The following is a 16,774-nucleotide window of genomic DNA, read 5'->3' as shown; positions in this document are numbered from 1 at the left end:
CGTAAAGCATCTTCTCGTTGATTGCGATATCCAATTGAATTTCGATTAATTCCAGGATTGAGGTTTCTAAATTCGCTGTTTATGCCTGGATTATTGATTGGTGCTGAATTCACAGCAACAACCACCAACAGCAGGAATGCAAAGACGTAGAAGCACTTCATGTTGAATGAATGATTGTTCACTTGAATGTGATGAATACTACTTACCAGAATATCATTTTATACGAAAAGAAATTGTTTAAACGTTAAATAAAAGTTTGGAAATTGTTTTTATTTATGTCTGGGCTGAATATTTAGTATTGACAATCGGCGCAGGCAAAGTGAAACACATGACGAATGAAAATTGAGTAGACAAATATAATGCTGGTCCTGTAATTACGAAAATATATTGATATTAATGGTAATATGGAAAAGATTATACCTCGTTATATATGATATATCCCGATTGTTCAATGTGCACAGCAGGAGTATTATTTCCTTTGAATTGAAAGCAAATACGAGACTTTTAGCCGACTTTGATGTCGGGGATAGTATTAAAAATTAAATTAAAAAAGTAAACCAAAAGCATTATTTCTGTTTTAGTAGAGTTTTTATTAATAACAAGCCTCATATTTCTGTTTCATACAAAAGTTAAATTAAATTCTGGGAAATTAAAATAACAATAATTATATTTTATAATAGTAAGATTATATTATGCACAAATTTTAACATATATAATTTATTTTAAATTTTTGTGACATTTATGTTTAAATTAATGAATATATTTGAATACATGCATAAATAAATGTATTTATGTAAATAAAGAATTCACTTTGATATGGATATTGATTGATAAGGATTGATTTGAGAGCCTGTTCTAAATATTCGAAGGGAGATGTCGCTAAGATGTACTTATTTGCATTAAATTCACGAGACACGTGCACGACAATAATATACATGTTCAATAGAAACAACACAGTGTTGGCCTTCAATTTGATAAAACAGTAAACATTTCTTTTGGCAACCCAATACAGGTTGCTAATATCATGCAAATAATTATAGTGCATTTTTCTAGGTTTTTGCGATTGTTTAGGTGCTAATTTATTTTTAAATTCAATGAGAAAGGTTGAGTTAAATTAATTATTATCTATAGGTATTTTGGCGTGCAAATAATACGTGTTATTTATGATAGAACTACAATTTTATTTGAAACTACATATTACAACTCAGGCAAATATTTAAAAAAAAGTTATAAAGTTACAAAATTACAATTATACTTTTTTTAAACAATTAATCCCAATTACCCAGATCATTCCATCCATGTGGATCAGAATTGGCACCTAAAGTCAAACAGACAGAATTAAGTTTAAATGTATCTGAAAATAAGAATTGACTTACTGTGATGATTTCCGCCTCCTCCAAGAGCAGCCTCAATTTCATCTTCCAATTTATCCCATTCGTTGTCTCCACGAGAGGTTGCCAAAGCGCACACAACCAGAGCAAATACCATTAGGATAGTGAATAAGTTGAAGAAATGCATTTTGGGTTTTGATTTTTGATATTTTTGTTGCTGTATCAATGAAGAGTTGCTACTGACTGGCAACTGAAGATAATGCCGCGGATTTTATACTATTTTTGTGTTTAAACGAGAAGTTAACAAATATTTAAATGTGGGTATGTATGGCATTTTTTGTCTACGTAAATATTTATAAATATTTTGAAATGCTTGTCTCTACTAATAAAGTTTATTTAATCAAATTAATTCGGTGTGTTGTTGAGGTGATATTTTTGTTTTGATTTTAATATTTTTGGAACTAAATATCATAGTAAATTCAATTAACTGATTGATATAAATTGCTTGTTTTATAAAATTAGTTTATTTTATATAATTTGCAAAGTGCTTTAGTTGTTTGTTTATTAATAAAACTCTTTTTGGAATTGTACAGGTACATGCAGCGTTGACAAAATTATTGTTCAAAGAAATTGTTTCCACTTCATTTCTTAACATCGATGCTTTATATTCCAATTTTAGAAAATGATAAGATTAAAATTTAATTTTAAAAATGCAGAATAAAATAACTTTTTTAACTTTCTCAAGTGAATTAGAGTTTTTCTTATATAAATGTTTAGTAAAGATTTTATATGTAAAAGATAAAACATATTTTATAATTCGATACAAAAATATAAGTAATCGTAGTAGATAAATTGTTGTATGTTTGTAAACAAAGAATGAAAATTAGTATCTTGATCGGCATTGAGATGTCGCTAAGATGCACTTATTTGCATTAAATTCCCGATATACCTGTGCCAAAATTGTTTATATGTTCAATAAGACCAACACAGTTCTGACCTTCAATTTATTCATTCGTAAATTATTCTCGTGCGAGGCCAGGAACGGCTGATAGTATCATACATGTAACAATAGTCTCTTTTTCTTAGTTTTTTCATTGTCTGGCTGTCAAATTATTATTAATTTCTGGAATAGAAATATATGTAGATAATAAAGACATGATATTTATCTCGTGATGTTATGATTCTTTAGGAATCATAAAATGTCCAAACGCCATATAAGAAATCACTTAAATATAATCTGTTTCTTCAACATATTAAGAACTGAATGGGATTCTTAACAATTTTACAAGCATATTAATGTTATATTACATGGTTTATTTGAAAAAGTAAGACATAGATGATTACAAAAATATAAAAAAAGCAGTACTGGAGATTATTAATAAACTGTTTTTAAATATATAAGAATGAAACTATTGAATTGAATATTTAAAAATCAAATTCTTCATTGTCTTCGTTCCTGCGTCTCTGATTGTTATTTATGTTGTGGAGCCCATTGCCGTTGTGGAAGCCGTTGTCGTTGTGTAGACTGTTGCCGTTGTACTGACGGTTCAAGTTACTTTTTACAGGTGCATGACGGTCATTGTCTCGTAATGCAGGAGCAAAATTGTTGTTAAGGTGACTTCTTGAGTTAGAATTCAGCCCATTGTTTCCGTTGCGGCAGGTACAACCTCCACTATTGCTGGGCGCTGCATGGATTGCAACAGCCAACACCAACATCAAAGTGAATACGAAGAAGAAGTTCATGTTGAATTGATGATGATACAACTGAATGTGATGAATTGACTATGAGAAATTTGTTCTTTTATACAAAAAAATCTCAATTAATATTTACTCACCTCCGAAATTATTTATATTTTGTCTGTACTTGTATAAATACAGAAAAACGACATTTATTATTTTTTACTTGCTGAAATATTTTTTTATTAAAAAAATAAACAGCTTATGAGCATGTTGTCAAAAACATGTAAAAATGATTAATGCAGAATTTAATCTTTGGCCAAGTGCTGTCGTTAAGTAAACCCGGATTAAAAGGTATGCGCCTCACCATTGCGACATTAATGCACCGTAATTAACATATCGCAAACATGCTGCGAGCGCATTTACAAGTGCGCAAATACGCCGCCAAGTTGGCATTTGCAAAAGGGTGCAAAAGAACTAATGCTGCAACGAGTCCCGCATGCACCCAGCGAGCGTAAAAACCAGGCGACAGAAAATTTATTCTAAATGATAAGAAATGAAGGGATATATTTATTGTTGGTATATTAATTACGCTGAATTATGAACGCAATCACGACATTTGTGCATGTCGACCGCCACACTGTTACACAATCCCAAGCACCAACCGGTCAAGAGGCTTTTGACTCTGTTTCCACTCTCGCATACCAACACGAAACACCAACAGAGGTACATTTACAAGTCGTGCATACAGAATTTGTGAAAAGACTCGGTTCGGTCGGTTTCACTCGGTTTGCATTTCGCTGGAAAAAAGGGCTTTGCAAAAGAGGCGAGATCGGAAAGATATACGAAACCCTTTATTATTCCGCGCTCGAAAATAAGCAAAGCGGGGGTGGTCGGTCGGGCAACACAATCATCGCATGTCGCCGCCGCCGTCACTGCCCCCGCCTGCGCAGACGTAGTTTATGCACGGCGAATGCCGAACACATGGAAATTTGTAATTTACATCGGCTAACAACCTCATTAAATGCTTAGTTTTCCATGTTTGCAATTTATTCAATGCTGTAATTCGATCGGACGGGACAGACTGTAATAGATAACCGTAAATATTCATGAGCCGACTAAACTAAAATTATGCAAAATGCGAAATTTCTTGTCTTGTTTAAACGTCACGTCCGGCAGGACAAATAAGTCGATTCAAGACACCGAAAGTGAATTAAAGATCTATACACATGAGATTATCTTTAAAAGAGACATTCAGGAAATTTCCGCGTAGGCGATCGAATGAAAGCAGCAAAATCAGTGGCAGCCTTGTGCTGCTACCGGCGCCGCTGCCGCCGTTTTCAGATTCAATCACTGAAAAGTTTTATTCGTCGCACAAAGTACTCGACGGCGCGTACGATGTAACCGTAACAGGATAAAATCATATATTGCAGCGATGGCAAATTTTTTTCTTATTGCGTTTCGGCGATGGCGGTGGCGGCGTGGGGTGGCTGGCTGTTGGTTACCGAACGATGTTGTACGTAAAGGAGTGCCGCGCTTCGTTCCGCTTCCATTACATGTGCGCTGCTTCGTTTGCCAGCTCGAGCAGAGAAGCCTGGTCGCATATACTCGCGCATGGTTGGGGACTTTAAAGGATCTCACTTCTAAATTGAACAAGGGATTTGCCGAAGAAGATGCAGTCCTTGCGCTTCGATCCTTAGAACCCAACCCGGAGCCGATCGGCTTGTTTCTTTTTCGGATTTGGCTTCGGTAATGATTATTTTTGGATTGTGTGTACACATTTTTTATATTCTTTATTCCAGCGTATAATTAATCGATAACGAAAAGAAAAACACTTGTTTTTTTTTTGTGTTGTTGTATAGAAAACTCTTATTGATTATATAGAGTCTACTTGACGCAATAGATTCTTCAGTGAGTGGGTATAGGGGTATGTGCGAAAAGGGCAACGTCGAGTTAAAGGTTTTATTGATTAGCTTCCTTTCGGCGGGCTGGAAGCCATTAAGTCTTTCTGGAGGAAGAAAGCAATGTCGTAACGCAGCGGTCGGGGTATTGAAAACATCGAAAACACGAAGTGGCAAACGAAGAAAAGTCGAAGCCGAAGTTATCGAAGGTATATATGGACGGCGAGGCCAACCTCGCCAAATTAAACTTCCACCGAGTCGCTTTTAATGAAGTGTTTGGTTACGTTTTATGCGTACGCAAAGGTTTTCTATGAAAGAGAAAAGTTTAAGGATCAAATACACCGCTAAGATCGGAATTATATTGTTTCAGAAAATAGAGCAATATTTTTCTTGCATGTTGGACTCTTTTTGACTTGCGACTTACTTTTTCATGGCAATAAATGTTCACTTTGAGCTCTTTGCTACAGCTGACTTAGGAAATAATATTTATTGAGCGTCGCTCGTGCTTTGTTGATTTAAAAACTATAATTTCGTTTGGCGGTTTGTGGGCGACCTATATCGCGCTAAAATATGCATGTAAATGAGCCTACCCCAACGAGTCCCACACGCACCCGCCGAAGAAATTTGAATGCTAATGAGTTTTTTGATGTTTTTTTGCACAACAAAAAAAGCAGACACGCCCATGACTTATACTAACCACGATGTAGTTTATGAAAAAATGTCGCTGTTTAACAAACACCTTTCAACAATGTTTATTGGTCCAGCGTTTGTTTGCGTCCCTGAGGGGGTTTGTAATTACGACACGGGACAGCAGAAGAGGTCGGTCTGCGGTACACCTCAGCCCTAACACTCTCTCAACTCTACACGTTAACCCTTGAACCTCCTTAGACTGAATAACATATCCAGTATAATATCCTCTTCATCATGCTGTGCGGAACATCTTCGTCTTGTTACGGAAATAATTGTATCACTCAGACGAAATTAAACTTTGTCAATTTTGTATTCAATTTCCACAGAAAAATACATTTCCACTTAGAGAATATACATAAAAGGCCACATTAACCTAATAAAAAGGTCTTATTAATTAAATCGTATTAAAGGCAAACGTCTGCCCACCACTACCACAATGCCGTAGACATGTATAACCCTGATGTCGGAGAATCCTTATCCGATAATCAGCAAACGCCTATGCGATGACATGTTTACAGAGGACTGAAAACCCTAGAAAACCTTGAATAGCGATCGCGTAAGGGATGTACACACAATGTGTTTACACCAGCGCTTAGAATTATTTAATCCTCTACCTAATAACAACCCCCAATAGCTAACACCAAGCAAAGTGTTATGAAAATATATTTGTATTTGTTTCTGCCGCCGTGAATGAAGCAATTGTGTTTTTGTGGGTGTGCAATTAATTTGTTGATTTTACGGATTAAAATTTGCACATCACGCTGTAGATGTGCGTCTGGCGACGCTTTTTCCACTCTACCGTTCCAAGGTCTAATCTGTGTTTACCATCTTTTTAGTCATTATAAATTACTCAAACTTCTTTCAGCACTTTCAACGCTGAAAAAGCTTTCATTACTTAGTTAACGATAACACATGATAAATAAGGGTTTATGGGGAGAGAAAAAAAAGTACATAAAAAAACAAGTTAGTAAAGATGGTCCTTCTAATTAAATTTCGATGGTATTGAAGGGTTTGAAGACGAGGCAAGTTTGAATATAATTCAGGGAATTGGCCAAACCACTCGGGGAATTACACAAACGATCCGGATTGTAATGAGGGCACCTCAGAGATGCGCAGCGCACTTTCACCCTTTTGCTCTTTTGCAACCCACCCATTGGCCCAGAATTCAACCGCAATGTATACACACTGTCGGCGCATATTTACAGATGATGAAATTAAATTTTAATACCGCGGTCGTGTTCGTACCTTTAATTCTAATTCGAAAAGTGTTTAAACAAGTTCATTCAAACCCCGTCCGCCTCACTCGTCTTGCTGGCAAGTAGAGAGACACAGACTAGTTAACCGAGCTAGTTAAAATTGCGGTCGGGGTACGAGTAGGAGGTACAGTGGCAACTAAGCGAACTAAGCGACTAAATCTGGTACTGACTGTAGAGTGCCGTCTGCGGGCTGAAACTCTTCAAGGTTGTTCGCGTGTTAGCGTGTTAGCGGCGTTTGCAGCTTGGAAACTTGCTCCCGAAGTCTGGCGAGAGGAAACACTTTGATGACTTTTCCGAACAGCCATTATCCCGATCTGCCTTCACTCTGTTATTACCGGGGCGCATGTGAGAGAGCCGTGCGTTACGTATGCATGACTTAAACTAACATAATTTATGCCCTCGCAATCGATTAATTGCTTTATCTACTCAAATTACAAGCCGAGTGGCGGTCGTATTTGCACTCCGGACGATTCCATCATCTTGGAAGTTGCCTTTTGCATGCGGAACGTCGCAGTTATTACTGTTGGAAGTTACTGCCGCTTCGAGTGCGCCCTTAAATCGAAAGAATTTACATTTCCACGATTCTGAGCTTACGCTGGATTTCGTATTCAAATTTGCATCATCAATTTTAACAATAACATCGATATTTCACGCATATCTAACTATTTGCTTTCCAGCCTATGGAGGCGTAGTAAAATCATATGTGATATTTTATATTTTTCGAATATAAATGTAAATCCGCGATGTGAGTAGATGTCGCGCGATACAAGTTTACTGGCGGGCGGAAAATTAATTAGTTGCCTGAAGAATGCCGTATGGTGTACGCGCATGTAATACAATAATATGTGTCATCAGCAGCGCAACGGGTGGATTTTCATCATCAAGGGGACAAATCGCGTGTCAGCGCACGAGTGCGTCGGATGACATGTGGGGGACATTGCGATGATGAGTCGTCATCGTTTCGGCCACCCACCCACGCAGCCGCCGCCCCCTCAGAGCGGATGTGCAGCGACCACATGAATTGCGATGGTGCACACCGCCTCCTTCCCAACCAAAATCCCAAACCCTTTCGAGTCTTTCGCGTTTCGCTTTATTTGCTTCGCACACGCTTTTTGTTTATCGCACATGTCGGCGGCGCGTGTTTGTTTAGTGCTGCGCGCGTATTTAGCGACAATTACCGCAGCAGACGCCGGAGATTGTTCGCGCATCACAATGGACACGGGCGTGATTTGTGTATGCGTGCTGTGTGTCAAAATATACGGCGAATTCAATTAAAACTGAAGCATCATAACGCTCTGGAGATTTACTGAATAACCGAATACTAATTAAATTTTGTACACGGACGCCGGAGCTGGTCCAATGCGTGATTGAGAGAGTTTGCTAAATACCTCAACGCGTTATTGTTTTTGATTTCTATTCGAAACAAATTTGGTAGAAATGATTCGTTTCGTATTGTCACTGTCCACGCAATTTTGGATTAACCAGTTTAGTTGTGAATGTCATTTCCTCAATGCGATTTTTTGATGACACGCATTGACTGCATACATTTTTGCTTTGTTTGTTTGGAAAAATTACTTTTTTATCTACAGACCTTTCAAATTGTTATTATGCTGCCATGTGAAAATGTTAAATTAATAAATAAAGTCTGTTTCTGTAATGTGATCCGACATGAAGGCATCTGACCGTTTGGTTAAGTGAATCACTCAACTGTTGCGAGCAAAGGGTGGAAACTTGGGGTGAAGGGTGCGCTTAGCGGTCGCGGTCGAGGATATTCGCCGATTGCTTTTCCGCGCCCTCACTCCGCGTATGCATCCCCTTCTTGTCGTTGATATATCTTCACCGCACAGAACCTTCTTGGCACTCTGGGGGCCACCTCACACCACCCCACGAGACGCAGAGGATATGCTTGAATTTCATCCCCATTTCAACCCTGGGGTTGTGTTTCCCAAGATTCCAATGCACACTGCGAGAAATTGTGTTGTGTGTGGCGCGAAGGGTAAAGTTGTTTACACGGGGATTTATTGAAACGCTCGTACGTGTATTACCAGATTATTACCTTGTGCGCTGAATAGGGGGCAAAGAACGGCAAAGAATGCGGGGGCGTAGATAAACAGGGCGCAACTCGCGAGGACGCTTAAGGAACACTTCATCTGCATGCGCGCACTTTCATTCGACATGAGTGTTTGCGCGAGGCACTTTTGACGTAATAATAGAGCGAGAAGCGCGAAACGTAACCGTGTCTTCCGTTCGTTTCTTTCCGCTGCGAAAGTGTACTTTGTACACTTGCGCTTCCGTTTCGCGAATTCACATTTTTATAGTAATGTAAGTGTTGTCGGAGAGTTGGCGTAGCACTTGTTCCGGGCGAAAAGAAAGCATTTCACGCACAATTAAACATTTTCTGCTTTTATTTTATTCCAGCGAAATGGTCGTAACCTCGATATCTTGAAATTTTTACGCTCGACGCTGAACTTTGTTATTTCATCAGCGCAGTAAACATAAAGTCATATTTACAATAATGACTTGCCTGTGTTTGCGCACTGCAGCGCTCTCTTTATCTCCGGCAATAATTAACCAATTAGTAGGAGGTGGGCATTATCAGCACGCATAAAATAATTAAAACGTTAATTAATTACGACTAGTTGGTTTTAGTTCTTTCGTGTGGGCTTAGCGGCTATGCGTTCGTTTAATGCATTTATTATTCGCGGCGCTGGTGGGTATTATCAAGGAATTATCCAGAAATCCACCCTCTAATGGATGTTTTTGTCCTTTGGGTATTCCAATGTCCCAAACGATTTTCCAACTTCCCTCTCTTCACTGGTGTAGCCCTCAATGCTAACTTGTGCAAGCTTATCATATATTATTGCTTGGGTCAGGAGATCTATCAGCTGATAAGATTACCTGACCGAAGTGAATCATCTCGAAATGACTTTGAATGACTCACTAACGACGTGCTATGGATTGAGGTTGCGTTGTGCTAGATCAAGTTGTAAAATATTCAGGAGGACTTGTGTGTGACAGTGTATATGGATCGAAATATATATATTTTATCTGATTTGTTTTCAGGACGTGATGCGACTGCTGGCCACATCGTCTACAACTCAATTTGTCCAGGTCAGCTGCATGTACGCGCTCACTCCGCGGCTCTGGTTTGCTTTTTGTCACATTTTTCGCCTTGCATTGAAAGCATTGTGTCTGCTTGGAATACACAATCGTATTAAAACACTGCGCACACTCTCCGCGAAACAATGTCGTTTGATGTGGTCCTTTGGAAAATGAAAAATGTCAAAAATTGCGTCTGCTTCGCGGCAATAACTCTCGACGTCCAGTGCAAATAACTTGATTAATTTCCGTTTGCAATGTGATGGCAATTGTCACGTGATGAAGTTGTTTGCAGGACGCATGCATAGCTGTCAGTGTGAAGTTATGAAGTTATCCACGGCGGAAACAATTAAACGATAAATTGCATTTGTTGGCGGCTGATTGAACGCGATTTTGACGCCTAAAGGGACGTTTTTTTTTGGTTCAGGTTTTGTTGTTGATTAATCTATGATGACATAGAATTTGTCATTCTTTGGTGGTCTGATCGAAACGCACCTTTGGAGGGCTGGTTTTGAAAGGTTTACGTGCGAGAACAATGTATGCGGTAGCGCTGATGCGACGTTTTCTTGGGGCGGCGCGAAAATACGAGTTTATTTATTGCCGCCCATCGAGCCATCCGTCCGAGGCGGAATCTGAATCTGTCACTGACTACTTTGAGCGCTCGACGGCACGTCTTCCACTGTTTACGCCCCCGCGTTGCGCTCCCGCCGCGAGGGGATTTAAAGGTTTAAATTTAACGACTCGGAATTTTATTGCCGCAACTATAAAGAAATCACCGCCGTCGCCGACACAGTCGGATGTCAATTTTGATTGCCGCCAGCATTATGCCATTTTTTTCCGACTCGTTTGCCATTGCTATCTTCTTTATCGTCTCGTATTTTGGCTCGAGTGCACAATTGTAGTGTACACAATTTTCCTGATGAAAACTCGCTTGGTTAATAAAATATAAAGCAAAACTCGACCGCTGGCATCCAGCACAATAATAAATTGATAAACGAAGTCAATGAGGAAGTTCCAAATCAGGTTGGCAATTAGAGACGGGTAATTGGCCCGATAAACTCAGGTCCAGGCGCTGCCAAATCGAGGAGCAGGCTTGGAGTGAAAAAAAACCGGCGGTGGCGGCGGCAGACATCGATTCGTGTCTATTTGAGCGGACGCCAGCGCTCGGACGAGAGACTTCAATTTCGTGCCGTTCGTGCAGCTGATCGACAGTGCCAGATAGCGCCTCGATGACCGAGCAAATGGTTTATCTACGTGCGCCTCTTCGTCGACCGCCCCCCATGGACGCGCGCGCACCGCCCGATTTGTTGGCATTGTGTGCCCATCGTCGCGATACATCTTCGCTGCTTTTACGTGACGTCGATATGCGATATGATCGCAAATTTAATTTGCTCTTTATTCCGCTCTCCAAAACACAATTTATCACATGTTTTACTCCCTTGAACAACCACAGCTTTATTTTTCACCTTTTTCTCTTTTTTTGACGTTTTCAAACCTGACAGCTACCTATATCACTCTTAACAAATTTGTTTAATATTGGTTCAGCGGTTTTCTATAGAAAGGTAAGCACAAGGTCATTCCACGGAAATACACCGCAATGCGGTGGTTTTCAATCATATCTCACAATTCACAACATATCAGATCGCTCGTCTAGTAAATGGTTACTGAGGGAAACACTATCCCCTTGTTATGGGCCTGCGAAATACGTTTTCATTTATTCATTCGAGATAATTTAGTTTGTGTGGTGCGAGGTCTGGGAGTAGTCTTTACCTTTGCTTTCGGGGGGAAATCGGTCGAGGTCGTTGGGAAAATCTGGCGCTCTATGCTTTGATATGTTGCACCCTCGCACAACAACAAGTAACGAAAGAATCACCCGAGCCTATAGAGAAAAAAAGTAATAAAAGTCTCGTGAGGATATCAATAAATACCTTTGTGGGCCCAAAATATATTATGATTAAATATCTAATGACGAGCGTCTTTGAAACTACTATCAGCTATCACTACGTGCGACGCAAAGTAAAATCGTAATCAGTTCTTGGCCGGGTTGTTGTTAAACTGTGTTTATCAGTTTACGGCACGTACGCCAAAGTGCCCAAAACTGCGTCGACCGACAACCCTGTGCCGCAGCCGCAGTCAGTCCTTGTTTCCAACTTAACAAGCGACAAGTTTCTTTTGTAAAACACCTCCGGGGTGCTTGTCCGCGCGCCCGCCGTGTACAACTTTTATTCGTCCGTTTACGGCAGCCGCGAGGATTAAACTTGGCTCGATAAATTACCAACTGGCAAGTTGTGAGATGCCGGTCCAGCACAACACACATGAGAAATAGAAAAAATATCTAAAAACAAATAAAGATACATTATAATAAAATTACTTACCTATCTACATGTTTATGGTACAAAACATAATCGTAAAAAATGCGTGTTATTATTTACGCTGCTTTTTACTTGTTTGACATTGGGTTTTTACCTCTACCGTTACCTTCACCTTTGAAAGCAGCCGGCGGCGAAGAAATTTGTGAGCTTTTCGGCAGCGCGACATAATTGCGCGTTTGTTTAAGACGTTAACGCTAAGATAAACACTGCCGGCGAACGCGGTTTATCGAATTATTTCCCATTAGAATCTAATTAAACCCGGAGCAGATTCTCAGAAATCTCTATCACAAAAAATTAATATTCCAGCTATTAAATATTAATTATTTACTTGCGAAGAAACATGAATAAATCATATCGAATTGCCCGCACCAACATTGTATCCATCTGTCATCTAACACGTACTATTGATTAACTCTAATGCAATTGTGATGTTGCATCATATACTATTAACACTAATTGAAACACAATGTATTCGAATATAACTTTTAATAACAATTTATTTCTGTCCGAATGGAGTAGAAAATTAATGTTCCCAATTTCTGAATATTACCGATTGTTACATAATAACATATGTACTTTATACATAAATAATAAGCGCATATATTTACAGTTTTGTACCCTATTGTCGAACGGCGATAAAATCAACACTGTTATATCATTTCCATATTAATTTATTCATACGCCGGCTATTTTGCATGTTTATTCACTTGAATATGTTATTGCGACAAAAATGCTGACAGTACTTTGTAAGTTTTACGTCGTATTTTGCAATAATTAAAATGAAACTGCTGACTTGCGAGGAATAAGTTCGTTCGCGTCGAAGGGAGCGTTGAAAAGACTGGAATGATTGATGTATCGACACTGAAGCTTTGCGTCGACGGCTTTAAAGCTTTGATATGGTAATAAATGCACGCAGCAGCGGAGTATGCACCAGACGACTTAACCGCTTCATGCTATCAGCCAGCCAGCCACCCTTCTCGATTATAATGAACTCCGGTGCGCGCGTGCACGGAACAGAATAGTTGTAAACTTTTGTGAAGCTTTGCCGAAATTAATTACTTAAATGCGTTACGGGCTTCGAACTATGAGAGTCTGCCCGAGGGATAGACTAAGTGAGTTAAACATTAATTTTCTAAAATGCTGACAAACATTTTTTGCACAAATTTTTTTATCATGTCAGAAACATTTAAAGATTAAAAATTCTATTTGAGTTTGTTGTTGTTGAGTTTGTCTGATGTAAGCATACAAATATTTAGTAGGTTTAGTAGTTGTATACAACTAGGGGTTGTTTTCACGATGGCAATAAGTTGGCATCTCACTTTCGTATCGTTTTCCTCGCGGCACATTAGTATTCCGCGCAAGTTACATATTTTATATCTTTTGCGGGACATTTCCCAACAAGGATATTATTCGGAAAAGCCGAACGATTCCGGCCGAGTAGCTCATTTCGGGGTTGACCGCGACGTTATTGCCGCGGCCTGTTTGTGCCGGAGGGGCAAGAGAGGATGTGCATCGGAAAATTCCGGTCACGACATACCACATTGAGGGGCAAAACCGCCGCCAGTACACTCCTATCCCACTATCCCGAGCATTATGCCCCCCTCGGACAGATAGGCGAATCTGGACCGAACATTCCGTCCGTTATTCGTCCGCGTGTGTATTCAGCAGTTCCACGCGTTCGCATCGCCAGCACTAACTCATCGAAAACGTCTTTCTATACCGTCACCGCCACGACCACCCCTTCTTGGTCACTCTCTTCGTTCACGTCCGCGTAGCACTTCGTTCGAATCGCCTTCGTCTTTACCCAAACCCTAACTAGCTGCCAGCTTCGTCCACGTCGTCGCGAATCGGATAACGCACACGTACAATAAACACGTTTTTATATATCGACAAAAAGGACTGGCTGCATGGGGTGGCGAAAAAAAGCCACAAGAATGGCACATGCGAATGGTCGTCTTGGATGACTGCTTTGCGGTGTTTGTTTGCACTATTCGCTATTTGTACAATAAACTTTTTTTTATCCTTTTTGGCACGCACGTTTTGTGTTTTGCAAGTTTTCTAAAAGTTGGGGTACGTGATATTGTTTAGTAGCATTTTTAATGATTAAATTCTTTATATTTAAACTGCGACAATGTTTAAAACAGAATAAAGTAAGGTTTTATTGAAATATTTAGTGTTCCAAGATAAAATGTACATGTTATCCTTAAATTAATATCTGCAGCGCCCTCTAGTGACATATTTCTGCATTAAAATAAGGGATGTATTGATCTTTACAATACCCTACAACTAATATCACACCCTTTTGCAGATTGCTGTAGTTCTACTGTTTTATTGGTGTATTACTGAAGTTTTCTACTATTTTAACGCCCTTGAAAGTATCCTTTTATTTAAGGGTTGATATTTTTTTATTTTTTTTTTCCAATAGGTGTCACCAAAATTGCTCCGATTTTAGTAATTTTTTTTTCGTTTGAGTGATGCAAATTTATATCTTGATTGACCTGAAAATGCATGAGTTTTGCACAAGTGGCAAAATATGAATAGATAATTGGTTGAGCGCACACTGATTTAAATGCATCAGCGCATGCTGTAATGTTTGCGGAAATGATTGCAATCAACTTGCTGAAATGCAAATGTAAATGACTGTTTTCAGGTCTGGTGGCACAGGTCGTCGCCACGCGCTCTAATTAAACTCAATTAGATTTTATGTTAATGAACGCACTCGCGACTTTGGCCGATTAATTCGTTATAAATCAATCAACCAGAATTGGAAAACGTAAATCAGCATCATGCGCACACAGCACGCACGTCAAGAAAAGTTTACCGGAATTAAATCCACAAATCGAAATTGATTTACGATTTAAATCTGTGCGGCGTAATTCATGTATTTACATTTTGTTTTGTTGCGTTTTGGCGTTATTCGATTGCACGATATTTATGTGTATGTGTATCTTTGTGTGTTGCAGACCCTGACCGTGCTGAACCCGTTTCGGAGCGCCGAGGCGGCCGCCATGCAGGATACGGATTTTGCTGGACCATTGGTTTTCTGCCTTACATTCGGCGCATTTTTATTGCTGGTAAAGTAGCATGTAAACATGCTTAACAAACTGTTACTTAAATTCCGTTTGAGGCTTTCCGAGATTTATCCCTTTTTAGACCCAGCTGCGGGACGGCCTTTTGACCGTTCCGTAAAGCAAACATAAAAATATAAAATTCAGCAAAAAAGTAAAATTACAAAAACGAAAGTGGACGCGAAAAAAATCACTGGAGTTCTACTAGCGGAAATTAGTTTCCACAACATAAATTACACTGGGTGATTTGAATTTAGTAAAATCAATTGTTTTGCGAAATGTTAACAAGCACTTTAATTAGTTTCTCGGTAGAGTGCACACGCCAGCTCCATCAGAAAATCGTATTCATAGAAAAAGTTGAAATTGCTTTCCGATACGCGCGCTGGCCGGACTCCGAATCGCCGAATCAATCCTATCCATCCAACAACCAACACCACCTCTCCTCTGACCCCGAACTCGAACTTTGCATTCGGCTCGCATCCGCTTGGGTTCGAGCACCTCGCCGAAGTAGTTTCATTCTGTGCGCGCTTCTGTTTGCAGAGCGGCAAAGTGCACTTCAGCTACATTTACGGCATCGGCGTGATGGGCTGCGTTGGAATGTGGGCGCTGCTCAGCCTGATGTCGACCAGCGGCGTCGCGCTTGGCACTGTTATCACCGTCCTTGGTTATTGCATCCTGCCAATGGTCGGCCTGTCCGGCGTCAACGTCGTGCTCAGCCTGCAGTAAGTCGACCAAAAACACTATCATCACTTGGAGCATATACAGCTACACACACACACTGTTTTCAGGGGTTACACCGGAATTGTGTTAACATCGATTGCTATCGGCTGGTGTAGCCTATCCGCTTCCAAGCTGTTTGTCACCGCACTGTCCATGGATCATCAGCAGCCGCTCGTCATGTATCCCTGCGCTTTACTCTACGGCGTGTTTGCTTTAATCACTATTTTCTAACTAATTAACCTTAATTATACATCCTGAGCTTGTTAATACTCTATTACAACCAGGATGTAAATTTTTAATTTTTGCAATGTTTTAGTTTTGGTTTTACTGGGAAAATAAATTTTATACTTGGAAAAACTTTTCGAAAACATCGATATAATAATAATCATGAACGAGAATAGCGTGGAGGCGCCGGGCAAACGACGCATAAAACGAGTTATGAATAAATAGAATGCGAATAGAAGTTTTGTATTCAAAACTGCTGTCTTTTGAGACACAAGCATCCAGCCAAAAATTTTATGTTATTATTTCACATTCGTTGTTGTTTTTTTTTTGTGTCGAGCCACACATGGCGGCTTGTAATGTTATAGAGTTGTGCGTTGTTGTTGTTGCTCTCGGCGCACTGCTTGCGCGGCATTATCACCGTTATACTGCAGGACA

At 39.6% G+C, this 16,774-nt stretch overlaps 1 protein-coding gene across 4 annotated transcripts in view; it reads left to right on the top strand.

Moving 5' to 3' along the window:
* Positions 1-16,471, top strand: part of Yip1d1 (Yip1 domain-containing 1) — a 148,522-nt gene extending 132,051 nt beyond the window's left edge. For 2 of the 4 annotated variants that reach the window (XM_065302526.1, XM_065302524.1), the window contains 4 exons: positions 9,919-9,966; positions 15,290-15,400; positions 15,935-16,116; positions 16,183-16,471. In XM_065302526.1, coding sequence (XP_065158598.1) covers positions 9,919-9,966; positions 15,290-15,400; positions 15,935-16,116; positions 16,183-16,230 — 389 coding nt within the window. In that variant the 3' untranslated portion in view covers positions 16,231-16,471. The remainder of the gene's footprint in view (positions 1-9,918; positions 9,967-15,289; positions 15,401-15,934; positions 16,117-16,182) is intronic. The other 2 variants (XM_065302527.1, XM_065302525.1) reach the window with 1 other exon arrangement.
* Positions 16,472-16,774: the final 303 nt, after the last annotated feature.

Source organism: Atheta coriaria, unplaced genomic scaffold (assembly GCF_025399875.1).
Source record: "Atheta coriaria isolate IRGN ID8LTWV9N9 unplaced genomic scaffold, Caltech_Dcor_3.1 hic_scaffold_5_pilon, whole genome shotgun sequence".
Lineage (NCBI taxonomy): Eukaryota > Metazoa > Arthropoda > Insecta > Coleoptera > Staphylinidae > Dalotia > Dalotia coriaria.
This window is presented reverse-complemented; position numbering and strand designations above follow the sequence as displayed.